We start from the raw sequence: 17,146 nt of genomic DNA, 5'->3' as shown, positions 1-17,146 counted from the left end.
CATTTTACCTCAAGTCATCAATAAGCCCACAACGCCAAATTTAGGTTTTTGAATATATGTGCACATATATGTATAGACAAGTATGAATATGTATCAGAATAATGCTGATTACACATCAGTTATCCATGCATGGGAAAGCTGTTCTTACTTTTTCCTTAGTTACATTTTCTAAATAGTTTATTTTAAGATGTTTGTAACAAACAAATGCCTCCTTTTTTCAGAAATCAAAAGATCAAGACCCTGTCTTGAAAAATAAAACACAAAGCTACTCCACTTTATAGTGCCTTGCCTACACAGAAAACCCTCCCTGCCCCCTTACGAAACTTGTCCAAATCTTTCATAAGGCAAGTAATCACATAAACCTGGGTTTGTACTGTATGATTCTAGTTACATGGTAACAAGTACAGACAAGGCTGAGCTGTTTATGAAATTTATAGTCTATGGACAGAAACACGAAAATCTAAAAAATAAACACAACAGGGCACTGTGGCATTCACATGAACTCCTATCCCTCTAGGAGGGACAGCTTGAGGGCCATGTGTAGTCCAGTGTAAGTACTTGGTCTAGGCAACGTACCAAGATCTTGTCTCAGAATTGAAAATCTTTGAAAGGACTAGAGAAATAGCTCAGGGCAAAGGATTTAACCCCAGTACCACAAAAAATAAATATATAAAATAAGTATTATGATTTCAGGAGGTATTAAGAAGTAGACAAAAACATGGGAAGATAAAGAGCCTAACCTAAGGAGGTAAATTTTATCTAGGACCTAAGAAAGAAAATTAAGCAAAACTCTGAAGAAATAGCACTCTAAGCTGAGAGAACAAGTACAAAAGGCCACCAGATCCGAGCACACTTGATACATCTGAAGAACAGAAACAGATGCATGGCTGGAATGCAAGGGCCATTCCAGAGAGTAGTATGAAAAGAGAAAACAGGGACTGGGCCAGGGATTTAGCAGCTCAGTGGTTCCATCACCTCTCGCAAAAGCAAGGTCCCGAGTTCGATCCCCAGTATCAAAAAAAGAGGGAGAGAGGGAGAGAGAATAGGGACCAAATTAATTTAAACCAAGGTTAGGAGTTCATACTTTATTGCAGATTTGCTGGGAAGCCATCCTAGTTCTGAAAAGAAAGATGACTTAGTATGACTTTCACGATGAAAGGAACAATGGGGGGAGGGTTGTGGTTACCAAGAATCAAACTCAGGACTTTGTGCTTGTCAGGCAGGCATGGTGCCACTGAGCTAAACCCCCAGCCCCTCCTTCCTAGTTTGTATTTTTGAGACAGGATCTCTCACTATGTGTAGCCCAGGTTAGCCTCAAACTTGAGGTTGAGGTTATCCTTCTGCCTCAGCCTCTTGAGTGCTGGGATTACAGGCTAGTTTTCTTACAGCCTTGCCATTGGGGTTTTCATTGTTACCCTATCTCTCCCTGTTTGTTTGTTTGTTTGTTTGAGGCAGGGTATTCCTTTATAGTTCAGGCTGGCCCTGAATTTACAACATAGCCCAGGATGGCCTAGAACTCCAGACATCCTCCTGCCTCAGTCTCCCAAGGGTTAGGACTACAAGCATGCCAAAAGGAACATCTTGACTGCGGTACAAAATGAACTGTAAGGGCTGGGGATTTAGCTCAGTGGTACCGTTCCTGCCTCACAAGCACAGGTTCTGAGTTCAATCCACAGAACAGCTGAAAAAGAAAAGAAAAGAAAATGAATTACAATTTCTCCATTAAGGACCAGAGATTTAGCTCAGTGGTTCTGCTGCCTGCCTCACAAGCACAAGGTCCCGAGTTCGATGCCTGGTACCAATATATATATATATATATATACATATACATATATATATACACACATATATATGTATATGTATATATATAATTTCTCCATTAAAATTTGAGCATGGCCAGGTATGGTGGTGCATTCTTGTAATACCAGCACTCAGGAGGCTGAGGCAGAGGACTACTGGGAGTTCAAAACCAGCCTAGACTACAAATTGAGTTCAAGGCCAATCTGAACTACATAGCAAGACCCTGTTTCAAAGGAAAAACTAGAAAAAAATAGCCAGAGATTTAGCTCAGTAGTGCCGCATCTGCCTTGCAAACTAAAGATACTGAGTTCCATTCCTGGTGGGTGGGGACTAGAAAAAATAAAAATTTGAGCAGAAATGTATTTTGACTCTGTAACTCATCCAGCTAATACTACATTTTTCTGCTTCTTGCAGTGAAATTCCTCAAAACAGCTGTATATATTTGCTGTCCAAATTACTTATCTCCTGTTCTGAATCTTTTCTAAATCTGGCTCTTACCATCATCGTTGTCAAAATCACTAATAACCTACACATTGCCACAACTAAGAGTCAGTTATCAGTCCTCATCTCATCTAGAAAGTATGATATAACTGGCCAGTCACTTCTCCTGTGAAAACTTTCTTCAGCTGACTTACAGGACACCATACTCCCAGTTTTTCTTGCTTACCTCACTGGATCTTTCTTCTAAGTCTCCTTTCCTGGTTTTTTCTCATCTCCCCTAATTCTAAATGTTAGAAAGTTGGGGCACTCAGACTCTAGACCTTTGATCTAGCTACAAATACTTCCTTGGTGACTTCTGAATTTCGGTTTTTAAAATTTCCCTTTAGATATTTATACCATCCACATGTATAATCTCTAGCTATGCCCTTGAACTTCAGGCTCATATGAGCAACTCTTCACTCCACAGTTCCACCTAGACGTCTAAGAGACCGCTAATGCGTAACGTTTCTTAACCCTGCTAACTTGCTCTTCTCTACAGCTTTCCTCATTTCAATAAATGACAACTTTATCCTTTAGCTGCTCAGGTCAAAAGCCTTGAACTCATCCTTTGCTCCTTTTTCTCACACCACCAACCTGACAACTCAATTACATCTGCCTTTTACATATCCAGATCCAGCCGGGCGTGGTGATGCATACCTGTGATGCCAGCGCTCAGAAGGCAGAGGGCAGGAAGAGCAGCATGAGTTCAAGGCCAGCCTGGAATCCATAGTGAGACCCAACCCCGTCTCAAAAAGCCATAAACAAACAAATAAATCCAGAATATGACTACTTCTTACCAACTTCAGCTATACTGTCTTGTAGATTAACCCTATTGGACCTTTTATTAACAAATCAAAGCACTAAAAGACATGAATAAAAGGTATCCTGGGGGGGGAGATTAGCAACTAATAATTTTGAAATGTATTCTTAGGTGTGGCTAGGCTCTCTGGCCTTATCTGTTGGGAAGTTTACAGGAATTCAAAACTAGTCTGAGGACCTGGGGTGCAGCTCAATGGTAAAGCATATGCTTAATTTAACATGCATAAGGCCCAGGGTCCAATACCGAGCATCAAACCAAAAGAAAAACAAAGTTCTGAGAAGTAAATTTTGCTTTATATGTTTCTATTAACATAACGCAATAGTTTAAAACTGTTTATCATTCATATTCGCCTTATTACAAATATAAGGAAAAATATTTTTTAAACTGCAGTTCAAACTGCAGAACCACTCTGAATAAAAAAAAACCAAATATATGGAAAGAACACACACAATAACACTATGAAAAAACTATGACACACAGGGTCAGACATTTTGCACTACTTCAATTTTTTATTTTTCTTAACTTTTTGAGACAAAGCTTCATTATATTGCTTGGGCTTGTCTCTAACTGCTGGACTCAGGGAACCCGCCCACCTCAGCCTCCTGAGTATCATGTCTACAGGCTCACACCACTATACTTAGCCCATATACTATTTCTGTAACACTTGTGCCTTTAATTTTAGAACCAGAAAAATTTGCTTCATTAAGCAAACTCAAAGTGAAAAAAAAAAATCTGTGTTTTCAAGAAAAGTAATTTATGGGTTGAATAATCACTTTACAGAAAGAATTCACAAGCACAAGTTACTTGTACTCTATGCTAAAAGAACAACTTACAGATTTTCTGTACAAATACTACTTTTCTTATAAGAAACACTAACACAGGGCTGGGAATTTAGCTCAGTGCCTCCGCCTGCCTCACGAGCACATGGTCCTGAGTTCCATCCCTGGTACCAAAAAAAAGAAAAAAAAAAGAAAAAGAAAAAAGAAACATTAACATATTTGTAGTTAATAAAGCCCACAATATTATAACGACCGAGGTTTAAGAAGAAACAGATCACAGAATGAAAATACTGATTTATCTGAGAAACAAAACAGCTCTCAAAAATAACTTTGGCATTGCTCCTTTTAAAGATTGTATATTCAATTTTAATTACTAAAATGAAATAGAGATATTTTCCATTTTTTAATATTAGTCTCTCCGTGTACTATTCAGTCAGCCTTCAGTTATATTCAGGTGTCCCTCCTCACCAGAACACAGTCTATCCCATAACAACAGTTTTCTTTACTCACTAGCCATCAAGGCTTAGGAAGTTTTAGCTGACCACAATCTACCTAGTTTAATAATCACACCCAGGAGAGGGGAGGGGAAGAACTCCAGACAGAAGTAACCAGGGAGCTGAACAGTCTTTTGGGTATTTATTAGGGTTTTTCCATTATTCTAGCTCCCACTTAAAATTGTTATTTCACAAGTTCACAAACACATCAGTTTCTACTCATATGTAATTCAACTGAGTCAAAGACTTTTTGGGACATTGTTAAATATACTGGTTCTCTAAAAGTTTCATTAATAAAACAAAGAATAAGACCTTAATTTACCATTTCTTTTTCATTCCTCTACAGATCATAGGTGCTATGCTCTTCAAAAAAGTAAGAATTATAAGTCAGGTGTGGTGAAGCATGCCTGTAACCCGAGGGCTCTAGTAGGCTGAGGCAGGAGGATCACAAGTTTGAGAATAGGCTGAGCAACATAGCAAGGCCCTGTGTATATATATCTTTCTCCAGGAATGGTGGCCACAGCTACACAGGAAGCTGAGGCAAGAGGAATACCTGAGCTCAGAAGCTGGAAAGCAGCCTGGGCAAGTTAGTGAGACCCCCATCTCAAAAAACACACATCCATGACCTCCACAGATATTATATATTTATTTTAATGGAAACAAAATCTCGAAACAGTTTTATATTACTAGCTGGAAAATACAATGATACTATAACCACATTAGATGTGAGAGCCTACACACACTAAAAAATACATTTCAAAATCAATACCCATCTCTGGAAATAGTGGTGCACACCTATAATTCATGCACTCTGGAAGTCTGTACCAAGAGGAGCTCAAGCTCAAGACCAGTCTGAGCAACAAGGTGATTTAGTGAGGCCTGACTAAAAATTAATGAAGGGCTGGGATACAGCTCAGCACAAAGGCCCTGGGTTCAGTTCCCCAGTACCACAAAAATAATACTAACAATAATAATAATACCCATCTTTCATATATGTTTAATCATCTCAACATGCTTGGCAAAAATGTCTTTAAAGCTCATCTACAGGATTAATTTACAGAAGAGACCTCATAGTCCTCTTCTAATTTAATTTTATACGGTCAATCTCATGGATTGACCCTAAATTCAATTTCCTCAATCAAGACCTAAAAATTTTCAATAACTGTAACAAAACAAACAGCAACACTTACAACCAATTTGGTGTGGTTATTAAGCTGATCAAATATCCAGGCCCACACCTCTAATTCCAACACTCTGGAAGGATAGAGAATGAGTCTTGGCAAATTCGAGCCCAACCTAGACAATTTAACAAATTAGCCAGACCTTGTCTCAAAATTTAAAAAGGGTAGGTGCTGTAGCTCAGTGCAAAGGCCCCTCAGTTCAATCCCAGTATCACCCCCCCGACACACAGACTTTGCTGCAAGTAATAATGTTTAATATATAGAAAAATGCATCTTTCTCCTAAAGAGGCAATATAAGATTGGCATAACTATCTGTTTCTAACTGGATACCCAAAATAGTTTATCCTGTTAAATTGTTCAATCTGTCTAGTAAAAAAGAAAAAAACTTTTGAGGTACTGGGGACTAAATGTGTCTTGCTCATGCTAGGCAAGCAATCTATCACTGAACTACCTCCTCTAGCCCCTTCTATTTGAGACAGAGCCTCATTAAGTTGCTCAGGTAGGCCTTGAACTTGCCATCTGAAAATCCTATTAATTAGCTGTGATTACAGGGACCAGAGATTTAGCTCAGTGGTTCCACCGCCTGCCTCTCAAGTGCAAGGTCCTGAGTTCAATCCCCCACAAAAAAAAAAAAGCTGTGATTACAGACATACACCACCCTGTTTACCTTGAGTGAAATCTCCTAAGTACTAACAATCTGGGCATGGTGGTACATGCATGTAATTCTAGTTATTTGGCAGCTGAGTAAGGAGAATGGGAAGTTCAAGGCCAGCCTAGGTAACTTGATGAGATCCTATCTCAAAAATGAAAGGGCTGAGAATATAGCCCAGTGTTACAGCACTTGCCTAGCAGGCATAAAGCCTGGGTTCAATCCTCAGCACTCCCCATCAAAACAACAACAAAAAAGAACTCAAAGAAAAATCCTATAAAATTATCACTTAAACTACTTTAAAATTTAAGCTATAAAGGCCACGATTTCAGTATTCAAAGAAAATTAGCATAATAAATCTTCCATCAGATATTGTGTGTCCACTATGTTTCTGGCATTATGCTAGGTACTAAATATAGACCACAGACATGAAATCAGGAAAGGTCTCTGCTGTAAAGAGGCCAGGCATGGTAGTGCACGTCTGTAATACCAGCACTTGGGAGGCTGAGGCAGGAGGGTCACAAATTCAAGGCTATCCTGGACCACATAGTGAGTTCAAGGGCAGCCTGAACTACATAGTGAGATTGTCTCAAAAATAAACAAACAAATAAAGGAATATGGAGGAATTTTTATGATGGCACAGATGAAGCACGCACTATTTCTTTGTTTAAATACAGTCTAACATGTTCAATCTTTTTCTTTCCATACCCTCCCTTGCATAATCCTTTTCCATCAATGTCTCTCAGTAAATACAAGTACATTCTAAGTGACGGTAGGAGGCAAAAAAGACAGGCAGGAACAGTTCAAAATTGCTGACATTAAAAAACAAAAACAGAAGGGCCAGTGATTCGGCTGTCTGCCTTGCAAGCCCAAGGGCCCAAGTTTGATTCCTGGTACAAAAAAAAAAAACTAAAAAAAAAACTAAACAAACAGAGCTGGATGGATAGCTCAAATGGTAGAGATTATGCTTTGCATGTATGAGGCCCTGGGTTCAATTCCCAGCAATAAAAATGCAAAAAATAAGAAAGCAACTGCTTCCCCCTTATTACCTCACACCAAGCACCTAAAATTTTTATTGCTAGTAACTAATTCCAAGAACTCTACATCCCTTTAAAAGGTGTGAGTTTGATCCCCAGTATCCCAAATTCAATCAATCAATCAATCAATAAATGGTGTTTGTGTATCTATACAAAGTTTATCTTTGCTAATATTGACAGCAAAATACACATGGGTCCTCTCCAAATAACAACAGCTGCACTCCAGAAACAATCAAATATTTTCCCATCATACAGTAGATAGAACAGTTAACAAATTAGAAAGATTTCTGACAAGCTACTGAAGAACACTTACCTCTGTTCCAATTCCAGGCTGCACACCTGAGTACACACTGTCTGGTGGAGGCCCACCATACTTCCTTTGTCCTGTTGTTACATCTAGAGTATAACCAGTCCTCTCAAGCAAGGCCTAGAGAAAATTATACATACATTAACACTCAAAAATTGATCATCACAAATTCAGAAATCGTTGTATTAATCTTTCCCAAAAGGTACCCCAATATCTTAGAATGTGTTCTGTGGTCAGATAAAACTTGTCAAAATTCACCTGGTTGCTCTCACATTCATGTCCCCCACTTATTTTACCATTCGTTTCCATACATTTAATGGAAAGATCCATAGGCACAAAACTTTTTTGTTATAAATGGGAATTTAAAAAATGGAAGCAAAGATCATTAAAACTTATACATAAACTGATCCCATGCTACCTATTCACAATGATGTATTGTAGTATCTCTCATTTTTCCTAATTAGTTTTCCTTACTAATTTTCTTTATACACCATTCCTATTTCCACCAGTAATGATTTGAAATAAAGTCTTCTTTTCTTTTTTAAAAATCAGAAGTCTTGGGATTGGGGATGTTGCTCAGTGTTACAGTACTTGCCCAGTATGAGCAAGGCCCTGGGTTCATACCCAAAACCATAAAATAAAATAAAATATTCCAACTGGGCACACTGGCGTGTCTGTAATCCCAGATATTTGAAAGGCTGAGGCAGGAAGATCCCAAGTTTAAGCCTAGCTTGGGCAACTCAATGAGAACTGTCTCAAAATTAAAAACTGAAAAAGGGGTAGGGATGTAGCTCAGGGGCAGAACAGCACTTGGGTTTGATCCCCAGTAAGGCAAACAAACAAACAAAGTCCTACCTTCTTCATGCTTCTCTCATTTACTATTATTCATACTCAAAGTTCCACGATTTAACCTTTATTTTGCTTGAACCTTTTTGTTTCATAGTCCTGATCTATCATAAGCTCTACAAGAACAGGACAGTCTCTCACACTGTACATACTCAAAATATTTGGTAGTTAGAAAACATACTCAGCCTTAAAGAAATAAAATCTTATCTTGCCCAAAATGGAAACAAAGTCTTTGTAACTAGGGGAGGGTAGAGGGAGGGTAGGGGTACGGGGAAAAAATGAGAACCAAGATCTGTCATGTAAAGGTACAAGATCCTGCCGGGTATGGTGGTGCACCTGTAATCCCAGCACTTGGGAGACTGAGGCAGGAAGATTGCTGTGAGTTCGAGACCAGCCTGGGCTACATAGTGAGACCCTGTCTCAAACAACAAACAAACAAACAAAAAAAAGGGTACAAGATCCCAACAGTGAATGTAACTGTACTGTATACGCAATAAGATAAAAAACCCAAAAAAACTACAGAACAAAAACACAAGGGCAGGGCTGGGGATTTAGCTCAGTGGTTCCACCACCTGCCTTGCAAATTGCAAAGTGCAAGGTCCTGATTTCAATCCCCAGTTAAGAAAAAAATAAGGCAATCTATCTATCTAAAAAGGAAAGCATTTTATATTTTAGGTTTTAAAAATTATACAATGACAGAGAAACAACAAATTTCCGATATCATTTTAGGTATCACCAATCCTGGGATCCCACAGGGATGCATGCATTTCTATTCTTCCACCTTAGCCTCAAAGTTATGTTTTCTCCTCGGTACTTGGAGTTGAACCCAAGGGCTCTCTACAGCTATCTGAGCTGTATCTCCAGCCCTTTTTCATTTTGAGATAACGTCTTACTAAATTGCCCAGGTGGCTTCCAACTTCTGATCCTCCTATCTCAGTCTCCCAAAAAGCTGGGATTGCAAAAGTGTGCTATCACACCTGGCTTAAGGTTCTGTACTTTTAAACATAGAAATACATGCAATATTGAGCGGGGAATTTAGCTCAGTGGTGCAACACCTGCCTTGAAAGTACAGGTCCTGAGTTTGATCCCTGGTACCAAAAGAAAAAAAAAAAGTACTATCAAATATAAACTATATGCATATTATGTAAATAATGTATAAATATGTAATACATACATATTGTATCTATAACATACTTTATTAGACACAAATAGCTAGCTTTAAGGAAATAATATAACCCTATTAAATGAACATTAATGAGGTGTTTTTAAACGGAGACTGGTACCTCAAATAGAACTTTGCTTAATTATTTTAAAACTTTATGCTGGACATGATGGTGCACACCTGTAATTCCAGCATTGGGAGGCTGAGGCAGGAGGACTGCCGTGAGTTCAAAGCCAGCCTAAACTACATAGCAAGACTGTCTCAACTCCAACAAAAACAGAATTTTTATAAGATGGGATTATACCATTATTCCCTGCCATTTTACAGGTATCAGGGAAAAAACACAAAAGAACTCTATATAAGTTAGTTACATGAGAAGAACTACAAGTTATATTTCCTATCTAAAACACCAAACAACTTCAGTATTAAACAATATTAAATAAAATAATTATTTCAAATAAAAAAAGCCTGAGCTGGGGATTTAGGTCAGTGGTAGAGCCATGGACTAACTCTGGGTTAGATCCCCAGTAAGGAAAGAAGGGTATCTATCACAGCAGCAAGGCATCAACATCAATTTGACTATGGAATTAGTCTCACTGGTCCTTCACTAAAGGCCTGGTATTTACTTTCCAGAGCAGTTTACCTAAGTAATAACAATGATAATGGCTCACAGTTACAGTTCTTGCTACATCCCAGGCAGGACTCTAAGTGCTTTGCATATGTTAAATCATTAATCCTCACAACTATAGGAGGTAGGCACAGTTACTATTCCCATTCTACAAATAAAGAAACCCAGGTTAAGTAAAAATTCAAAAGGAAGGAAGTAGTTAAAATAATACCTCCTCACAGAAAGAAAAGAAACAAAGTAGCAGAAGGTGGTGCCTCTAGCCTGTAACCCCAGTTCTGTGGGAAGCTAAGGCAAGGTAGATGGAAGTTCAAATCCAACTGGATAATTTAAGGACTTTGAAAAAAAATGCTGGGGATGTAGGTCAGCGCTGGAAGGCCCTGTGTTCAAACACCAGCATAGTAAAAAAAAGGACAGGTGGAGAGGGAGGAAGGAAGAGAGGGCCTACTTGGAAATAAAGTGAATCAAGAGACATTAGCAGGTCAATTCAAAAAGCTGCTTCAATTCAATAAACATGTCACTCACAGCCAAAAGAACAAGGAGTAAGGGTGCATCTGCATTAAAGCTTTTCATTGAACATCACAACTATACGGGCATTACCTTGATCTTTGCTTCATCAGGTCCCTTTGTGGACTCTTGCACTTTGCTGCCCTGTTTCTCTCTTTGCCTGTAGGTCTTCATAACTCCACATAAAAATGCACTTTTGTTCTAAAAGGGCAAGTAATTCAATAAAAAGAATTACTAGGAATCTTTGAAGGATCTAATACATAATTATAATTCAAATTTCTGAAGAGCAAAAAAAAAATTATTATTATTATTTTTTGTACCAGGGATTGAACTCGGGTCCTTGAGCTTGCAAGGCAGGCCACAGAACCACTAAATCCCCAGCCCCAAGATTTTAAAAATATGTATTCATTCAATAAATACTCGCTGAGTGGTTACTATGTGCTAAAGACTGGAACAGACAGCACTAAAACAGTATAGATCTTAGGGGTTTATCATCTACACTGGGACATCTTCCATTTGTTGATAGTTAACTGAATCTGGACTATGTTTTGCCAGATGGCTGAAAATACTCCTTCCACCTACATTATTTCCCTCCAAGATAATAAAACAAGATCAGATAACACAAAAATGTTAAAAATATGAACAATTCAAACATGTAAAAACCTAATAGCAACAACCATCAAACCTTGGTTTTAAGTTTTTAAAGTAATTTGCTACACAAAATGGAAGAGGGAGACTTTTGCTTTGTACTTGTACCTCTGAAATTCTTTACTACAGGTATTTTCCCCCTAATTTTTCTTTTCTTTTCTTTTCTTTTTTTTTTTTGATACCAGGGATCGAACTCAGGTCCTTGCACTCGCTTGCAAGGCAGGAGGTGGAAACACTGAGCTAAATTCCACCCCCCTAATTTTTCTAAAGGAACGGTGGGTAGTCACAAACAAACAAGACCACTCCTCCACAGGAGAAAAAAAGAGTAATAGGAAAATAATTTCAGATAATTAACTGTTCAAAGACATTGCTGAGAAATAACCTTACCTGAACATGTGATAAGTCACTTTCCTTGAACTGCTGCAGTACAGACAGAGCTCCTTCTTCATTAAATTCCCTGAGAGCATCAATTGCTCTTTCATCAAGATCGACATAAGCTACCAATCCTAAAAATTAAATTGAAATGAGGTAACATTACTGCAATAAAAGGGGTATGCTAAACTGTCCTATTAAAAGCCTATTAAGAATTATATATTCAATACTGTTACTAACTACATTTTCATTTAACTATATGCATGTATGTAGCTATATAAATACTATAAAGGTCAAGTGCAACTATGAAAATAAAAATGTCAACAGCTACAAACACAAATTTCAACCCACAAAAGAAAATCTCAGAACTAATTTCCAACACCCCAGTGTTGTCTTAACAGTTAAATCTGATACACATACTGTACTATAGATTAAGCATTAATTCTGGTTTGTGTTAATAGCGGTTTAAGAACACAGTATATTTCCCAGGGATAAACCTTCAAATTACAGACTGCCATAGCTGTTTACTACATAAGAGATGGGAAAAGAAATATGAGAATCAATTTTATTTAGTAATTGTTTCCACTCTCCAAAAAGTATTAAACGCTTTCCCTCATTAGCACAAAAGATAAAACAAAATGCATTTAACTAAGCATCTATTTTGCTGCAATCAGAATGTGGAAAGGCATAATTTTAAACTCTTTGAAAATTCAAGTGCAGCTTGATTAATCAATTCTGAAAGTCATATTTTAAGGCATTCTTTTATTTCTTCTGAGGTAACAAGCTGAGATTTAAATGATGCTGTGGCATTCACATCAATGTCAATAATGATAATCTTTTTCAAGTGGCAGTAAGAATTTTATGGACTTATAGGTAAACTATCTATGAAATGTACACACGGCATCCTGTAGTACTGTGTATTTAACTGCACAAGAGCATTTACTAAGGGGGTGGGGGGAGGATGGGAATTGAACCCAGGACCTTTGCACTGAGCTATTTCCCCAACCCTTTTTATTTTTTAATTTTTGAAATGGAGTCTCATTGAATTGCCCAGACGGGACTCAGACTTGCAATTCTTCTGCCTCAGCCTCCCAGAGTGCTGGGATTACAGGCATGTGCCACAAAACCAGGGATCTACTAAATTTTAAATAAAATGTCTTAACTCTGTTAAGTTTGCACTGTATTTTCTCTATATATATAAAGCAACTTATTTCAGAACTGATCCAGTGTAAAATGGAAATATTTGGTACATTAAGTCCATATGAACTAACTCAAAAGTGGCTCCATTTTGGTAAAGCCAAAAAGAACTTTATTTCATTGTAAATAAACCAATTAAAGGTAAAGTAGCTTGCAAAATTACTTTTTAAAGCTCAAAATGAGCATGCCTGAATCACTGGGAGTTTTCTTACTTCAATATTCAATACCACCACCCAAAGCCACAACTCAGGACACTCATCAATCCACCCTGTTAATCCAGTCCTATACCCAAACCATCAGCCTCTTAGCAATGACAAAACACTCTCCAGGAGAGCATCTCTAAGCAGATCACTGCCAATTCTCTAGACTATCACAGAAAGTTCCTGAGGACTGATTTTAAAATGGGACCATTACCCAGGAGTCATTTTTGTAAGTCATTACAGTGTCTAAAATATCCTGAGCTGGCCAGACTTAAAAACTTTTAAGGACAACCCCCCCAAAAAACACCCCAGCTATTTGCCTATGGTAGTGAAGTCACATTTCTGACTGAAACAATTCAGTTCCTCTCTCTCTCTCTCCCTCTCGCTCCCTCTCTCTCTCTGAATAGGCACACAAAACAGAGGAAGAAAGTTTCCATCTATGGCCCCAAAGGACAAGGACACTTTTATTTACGAACAACGCTCCCTAAGGGTAAATATTTCTCTCCCTCTTTAAAACTTCAAACCACTTACAACCAACCATATTAAGATGTCAAATTTGCTTAAGCACTTAACCATGGGACTTCTGGATTTAAAAAAAAAAAAAAAAAGAGCAGCTGTTACAAACCAAACACTTCCAAATTCTCAAGAGATGTGGATTTCTGTCTATTAAACACTTGACAGGCCACAAACTCTCAAGGAGTCTGACATTTAATATCATTTCAGACAATACAGTCTAAGGATTCCTCTTATTATGCCACCTAAGCTATTTTAACAATCAGTTTTTAAAAGCTAAAAGTAGAAAAGTAAAGGCAAAATGATCACTAATTTTGAATAAGGAGAAAAAATGCAAAATTTGGTACGCTGAAACATACATTTTCATTAGTGGCAAATCTAAGACAAATTGATGTACTGTTCTATAACAACTAAGACTGCATATTCAACACTAAGAAAGCTTCAAAATAATGAAATAAGAATATCAAAGTCAAACCCAGTACTGTATGTCCTCAATGAAGGGAAAGTAACAATATTCAACTCTACACAGATCAGAAACAGTAAGCATTATTTAACCTTAAAAATCTATAAAATTCAAAGTGGTTTGCCCTCACTTTCATAACCAGTCAGAAACAAGAAATGCATATTATACCTGTCTGAAATATTTCATCAAGTCTTTCTGCCACCTTCTGTGGGAGGCCTGCCTCTATCAGTGTCTTGTAGTGTTCTGTGTGAGTTACACTGGAAGTATCCATTGGTTCTTCCTCTTCTTTTAACTGTACCGCATTACCATTCACCTGATTAGCCATTTTATTATGCTGCTGGAAAAAATTCAGGAGCTATATTACATAAAGCCAGAAATAACTAGTTTGTAGGACAATGCATGATTTATCTAAACTAATTTGTATACATGCTGCTAATAACCTCTATTGAAAATAATACTTTATGCCTTTTCTGATGTATCTAACCTACATTTTCAATAATAATCTTGTAAAACTGTACATGGAAGCATTAGATATTTAAGGAACTTCATGTACACTGAGGTTATATAAAGGCTTGAATTACTGAAGGCAGAATCGCTCATTAACAAAAGCAGCTGTTGTGTCCTGGTGAGCAGATCAACAAATCACCACAAAATCATAAAAAGCCCCTCAGCTCTCAATTTGTATACAGTCTTTAGAAATTTGATTTAAAAACAGAATGAACACCCACAGACCACTTAAACAAGGTTTGAGAACTTTCAGATTTTCCTGGCTCTGCTTCAAATACAACATAGGTGTGAAATAAGCCCCTGCTGTCTCTAGTTCAACTTGCTGGTGGCATCACCTCACTTAAAACAAAAAAACACAACTTTCACATTAAGTTTTGCTCTAAGATTAATTTACTATTCCCATTCACAGATTTAAAAGAAAAAATGACCACGTTTAAAAGCTAAAAACAATTGTTTTAAATCTACATAAAAGTGAGCTATAATTGAGGCTGCTTCTTTAAAAAAACATGAGTAAATGTAGAATTGTGTATCAGTAAAATATGTAAAAACATAATGAAAAATGGACAACTTCTAAATAATTTCAACAAACACTACCTAATAAACAAACTTCAGTCATACTCCTGGGATTAGCCTTCCAAAAACCATTCTGTATGTTCAGCCTGTAACGTTATGCTGAAATGAATCAATTCCTGAAGAGAGAATAAATAATAAAACCATACAAGACCGGTCTCCATACTGCCTCAAAAGTCTGGGAATAAAAGTGCATTTGTATGTGGCAAAATTATAATGTGAAGATAACAGGCAGCAGAATAACGATATTGCAGCACACAGTGAAATAAAAGACACGAAGGTGGATCTCAAGAAAATGCCTATTTTTCTCGAAGAGACTCAAGAAACCTAATCATCTATAAAGAAAACACAAATCTCCTTTTAAAAAGCACTAAGACAACATAGGATAACCACACTTCCAGACTGCTTCTCAAACACTGTGCAAATGCACCAGGTGCAGTTCTCTGCAACAACTTTTCAAAGTCCACGGTCAATGAAAAAGTAGGACCAAGCCGGGAAAGAATAGGAGGAAGAAGAAAAGTAAAATGAAGGAAGTGCTACTCTGAAAATGAGATAAACACCAATGACTTCCCATGATCACAAAACATTAACTTGATAGTCCTCGAATGTCTACAGAAACACAGACTGTGGTTAAACTCTGGGTAGTAAATGCTTCCTAAGGCAGGCCTCAATTTTTAATGAACTAGCAAATACAAACATTTGAAACTGGCACACTTGATCAAGAAACTGTTATCGTGTGAGATGAATATATTTACTGATTGATACAGCTTAGTTCTATAAAGATGCATCCTAAAATTCAAAATTTCTTTGTGAACACATAGTTCTGTTTTTCCCATCCCACCCCCACTACCTCTTAAGATCATCAGAACTCAAAAGTTCTCAGTATCACAAGACCCTCACAGCATTGCTCCTGGGAATACTACTAGTTACAGAAAAGAGGCAAATTTTTAACAGGAAAGTTCAATGAACATGCTAAGATTTTTTTTTAATGTGTAAAGCAAAAAGACAAATTGTGTATTAAGCACAAGATAGAAATATTCGTGACTACCAATTAATTGCAAAAGATCTACAAGTTGAAACTGGGTTTAAAATTTCCAAAAAAAGTTTGTAACTTTAACAAAAAAAAAGTAAAATAATTAGATTCCAGAAAATAAAGCCTACAAGTCAAGGAAAAACCTCTGTTCAAGCCGAATACAAAATACTCATTTAAAAGACTTTTATGTCATATGAGACCATTTAAAACTCTTGTCAATTCAACACAATGCTACACAGCCAAACCATATTTCTGGATGCAGCAAATATACTGAGGAGACTGGAGTCATTTGACCTAAACATTTTTGAAAAAAGTAATCATTTAAATAAGATTTAAAGGACTGCTGGGAATTTTGCAAAAGTCACTGCTAGCTCCTTCCTGATTTTTTTTCTGAACATCTCTGTTCAAATTCTTTATGTCAAGAAACGGGCTTTTAAAGAACCAACGAAATGAAAACTGGCGGTTATCTCATGGCTCAGAGGAGTGTCAAGCCCTTGCCCTACGACTGACTCATGCGGGCATAAATCTAGCCTCTTAAGAATAGTATAAGTCTCTAACAAGTCGTGTGAAAGGGTTGGACCTTTCAAAACCCTTAGACTTTATCACTTAATTTTGGCAATACGGTTACTACCGTGTAAGAAAAAGAATCGCTCTTCCAATTTGGTGCGCCTGACATTCTCAGAATTCTCTCCGGCGCCAAGTGAAGCCTAAGTTTCACGGCCTCTAATAGTCATTTTTTCCTTCAAATCTCGGCTCGCAGCATGCAGAAAGGGGGAGGGGAGGGAGGCTTTCCACAGAAATCTGCCTTCTGGGTTCTGCTCACACACAAAAAGTTTTCTCCGGGCTCAGGAATCCGAGATTTGCACCCCGCCCTCTGCCCATCCCACCCCCTCAAGCCCGACCCGTCGACCGACCCATCCCGCTCGGGGCTAAGCCGGCCCGGCTGGCCCGGGAGC

At 37.7% G+C, this 17,146-nt stretch overlaps 1 protein-coding gene across 4 annotated transcripts in view; it reads right to left on the bottom strand.

The window, feature by feature from the left end:
* Hnrnpr (heterogeneous nuclear ribonucleoprotein R) overlaps positions 1 to 17,146 on the bottom strand; it is a 33,654-nt gene that overhangs the window by 16,028 nt on the left and 480 nt on the right. For 2 of the 4 annotated variants that reach the window (XM_010625987.3, XM_010625988.3), the window contains exons 2-5: positions 14,249 to 14,417; positions 11,723 to 11,841; positions 10,781 to 10,888; positions 7,554 to 7,667 (exon numbers count right to left, since the gene is read on the bottom strand). In XM_010625987.3, the coding sequence (XP_010624289.1) occupies positions 7,554 to 7,667; positions 10,781 to 10,888; positions 11,723 to 11,841; positions 14,249 to 14,405 (498 nt within the window). In that variant the 5' untranslated portion in view covers positions 14,406 to 14,417. The remainder of the gene's footprint in view (positions 1 to 7,553; positions 7,668 to 10,780; positions 10,889 to 11,722; positions 11,842 to 14,248; positions 14,418 to 17,146) is intronic. The other 2 variants (XM_033767571.1, XM_010625989.3) reach the window with 2 other exon arrangements.

The sequence above is a fragment of the Fukomys damarensis genome, unplaced genomic scaffold, assembly GCF_012274545.1.
Source record: "Fukomys damarensis isolate Sample0158 unplaced genomic scaffold, DMR_v1.0_HiC HiC_scaffold_23, whole genome shotgun sequence".
NCBI classification, from domain to species: Eukaryota; Metazoa; Chordata; class Mammalia; order Rodentia; family Bathyergidae; genus Fukomys; species Fukomys damarensis.
This window is presented reverse-complemented; position numbering and strand designations above follow the sequence as displayed.